The sequence below is a fragment of the Crocodylus siamensis genome, chromosome 4, assembly GCF_052110815.1.
Source record: "Crocodylus siamensis isolate JL-2025a chromosome 4, ASM5211081v1, whole genome shotgun sequence".
NCBI lineage: Eukaryota > Metazoa > Chordata > Crocodylia > Crocodylidae > Crocodylus > Crocodylus siamensis.
In genome coordinates this window covers 142,715,956-142,718,400 of record NC_143398.1, presented here as the reverse complement: position 1 = coordinate 142,718,400, position 2,445 = coordinate 142,715,956, and the positions used below count along the sequence as shown (strand labels likewise).

Here is a 2,445-nt window from a genome sequence, read left to right as displayed (position 1 = left end):
CAACCCTTAGCCCACAGGCCAAATTCAATCCACAGAGCCATAACATCCAGCCTGCAGGGACCCCCTGGGTCAGGAAATTTGGCAGCAAGGGAGCAGTGGGGTCTATGTGGGGCTCAATCCAGCCCGACCCAGGCCACTGCTGCACAGCAGGATCAGGGCTGTGTCCAGCCCCTGCCTAATCATATATGGTCAGGCTGCTCCCTGTCTCTACCCCCCACAATCCCATTGCACATCCAGATTGGGGCTGGGTTGCTCTGCCCTGCTTCCCCATCCAGACCAGGGCTATGCCGCTCTTGCCATCGTTCCCCACACCTCCCCTCCTTGTACTTCCAGTGGAGAGAACTGATTTCATAGTAGGAGTAATAATAGAGATCAAAAATCTCAATTCTAAATTACCTTTCCACTTTGATACACATGATTTTGTTCAAGAATAACAGAAAAGGGCATGAGTGGCACACCTTTAAATACATATTATATATAGGCAACCATTGATCCTCTGGACCCTGGTGTATGCGTAAGAGGCTAGTCAGGTACCTGATAAACTCGCTTTTGGCTGAAAAGCTCCATTCAACAGTGACGCAGCTTATTACAAGTGTCATAGATCCATGTGTTGTCTAAGTTGGAGTCCAAGTCTATGCACATTTATATATATATTTATTTAACACATATTTAATTGCTTGAAAGGCATATTAAAATGTCATGAAAATATCAGAATACAGGGGAATACAGTCATGAACTAAATAGGAGACATAATTTTGTTGAATGATAGAATTTTTCCCTTCTGAGAACTTTCATCAGGGCTCCCTTTACCTGTTTGTTCCTCAAGCTATATATCAGAGGGTTCAGCATGGGGTTGATGAAACTATAAAAGAGGAAGAGAAGTTTCTCTCTAATGGCTAAATTGCTGTTCCTTGGTCCCATGTACATGATGATGGCTGCTCCATAGAAGAGCCCCACCACGGTCAGGTGGGAGCTGCAGGTAGAGAAGATTTTGTGCCGTCCCTCAGTGGAGCAGGTGCGCAGGATGGCAACTAGGATGTGTAGATAGGATATAAGAACTAAGATAAAGCGTAACAGGAGGAAGAACACAGACAGAGCAGATGTGATACTTTTGTTGACAGTGATATCAGCACAGGCCAGCTTTAACACTGCAAAGTGTTCACAGAAAAATTGGTCCACTTCATTTGGGCCACAGAAGGGCAATTGCATGGTAAGAATCACTTGTAATGCACCACACAGAAACCCAGAGACCCATGAACATGCCACCAGCATGAGGCACACTCTCCAGTTCATAATGAGATTGTAGCGCAAGGGGTGGCATATTGCCACATAGCGATCATGAGACATCACTGCCAGTAATACACATTCTGTGAGGGCTGAAGCTAAGTAGAGATACATCTGTACCCCACACCCAGCAAATGAGATGGTTTTCCTCTGGAGAAGGAGGTTCCCCAGCAAATGGGGAACTTTACTGGAAGCATAGCAGAAGTCCAGTATGGAGAGGTTACACAAGAAGAAATACATAGGGGTGTGGAGAATGGAATCCAGGCAGATTAACACAAGAATAAGTAAATTTCCAATCAGAGAGAAAATGTAAAGTATGGAAAACAATCCAAGAGGAGGAATTGCACCTTTGGCCTGATGGAGAATCCCAGGATGATGAATTCTGTGACAAATGTTTGATTTTCCATTTTAGGCAGGAATGTGCTAAGCACAAAACAACATCACTAGAATCTGGAAGAAGAGAAATTAAATTCATGAAAAACAAGCAAATAACAATCTACATTTTTTCCTGTAAACGTTGACTCTTTTGCTTTTCCATGCAAGACCTATCCTTTCTGTAAATGCTTTCCTTGGGAATTAGATCATGTCTCCAATATTAGAAATGATGCCAGGTACAATTACACAGATTAGTGTGTATGAAATCTAAAACTGGTGGTCATGGAAACCTGCAGAACATATACTCACAAAGGTATCCACAGGATATTCTTGACTTGGGCCTGTGGGCTAAGAGTTTTGACTTATTTATTGTTATGTTGAGTATAGTGCATTTTCAAAAGAATTGTGCAAGTCTGTACTTTCCTGAAGTTCAAGAAGGAGAAGCGCAAAGTCCTACACTTAGGACAGAACAGTCCCATGCACTGCTATTGGCAGGAGATCCCCTAGCTAAGAAGCAGCTCGCAGAAAAGGACCTGGGGGTTACAGTGGACAATAAACTGAATATGTACCAACATTGTGCCCTTGTCAAGCCAGCTAACAGCATACAAGGTTACTTTAATAGAAGTGTTGCCAACAGATTGAAGGAAGTTATTCTTCCCCTCTACTCAGCACTACTGAGGCCAGGCCTGGAGAACTGTGTCCAGATTTAGGCTCACCGCTGCAGAAAGGATGTGGACAAATTGGAGAAAGTCCATTGGAGGGCAAGCAAAAATGGTCAGGAGACTG

General features: G+C 43.6%; 1 protein-coding gene across 1 annotated transcript; it reads right to left on the bottom strand.

Annotated features, from left to right (window-relative positions):
- Window positions 1-729: 729 nt before the first annotated feature.
- Window positions 730-1,691, bottom strand: LOC149866644 (olfactory receptor 2A12-like). The gene has a single exon (XM_090041635.1). The coding sequence runs from the start codon at window positions 1,522-1,524 to the stop codon at window positions 730-732; it is 795 nt and encodes a 264-aa protein (XP_089897761.1). The 5' UTR covers window positions 1,525-1,691.
- Between the last annotated feature and the right edge of the window lie 754 nt (window positions 1,692-2,445).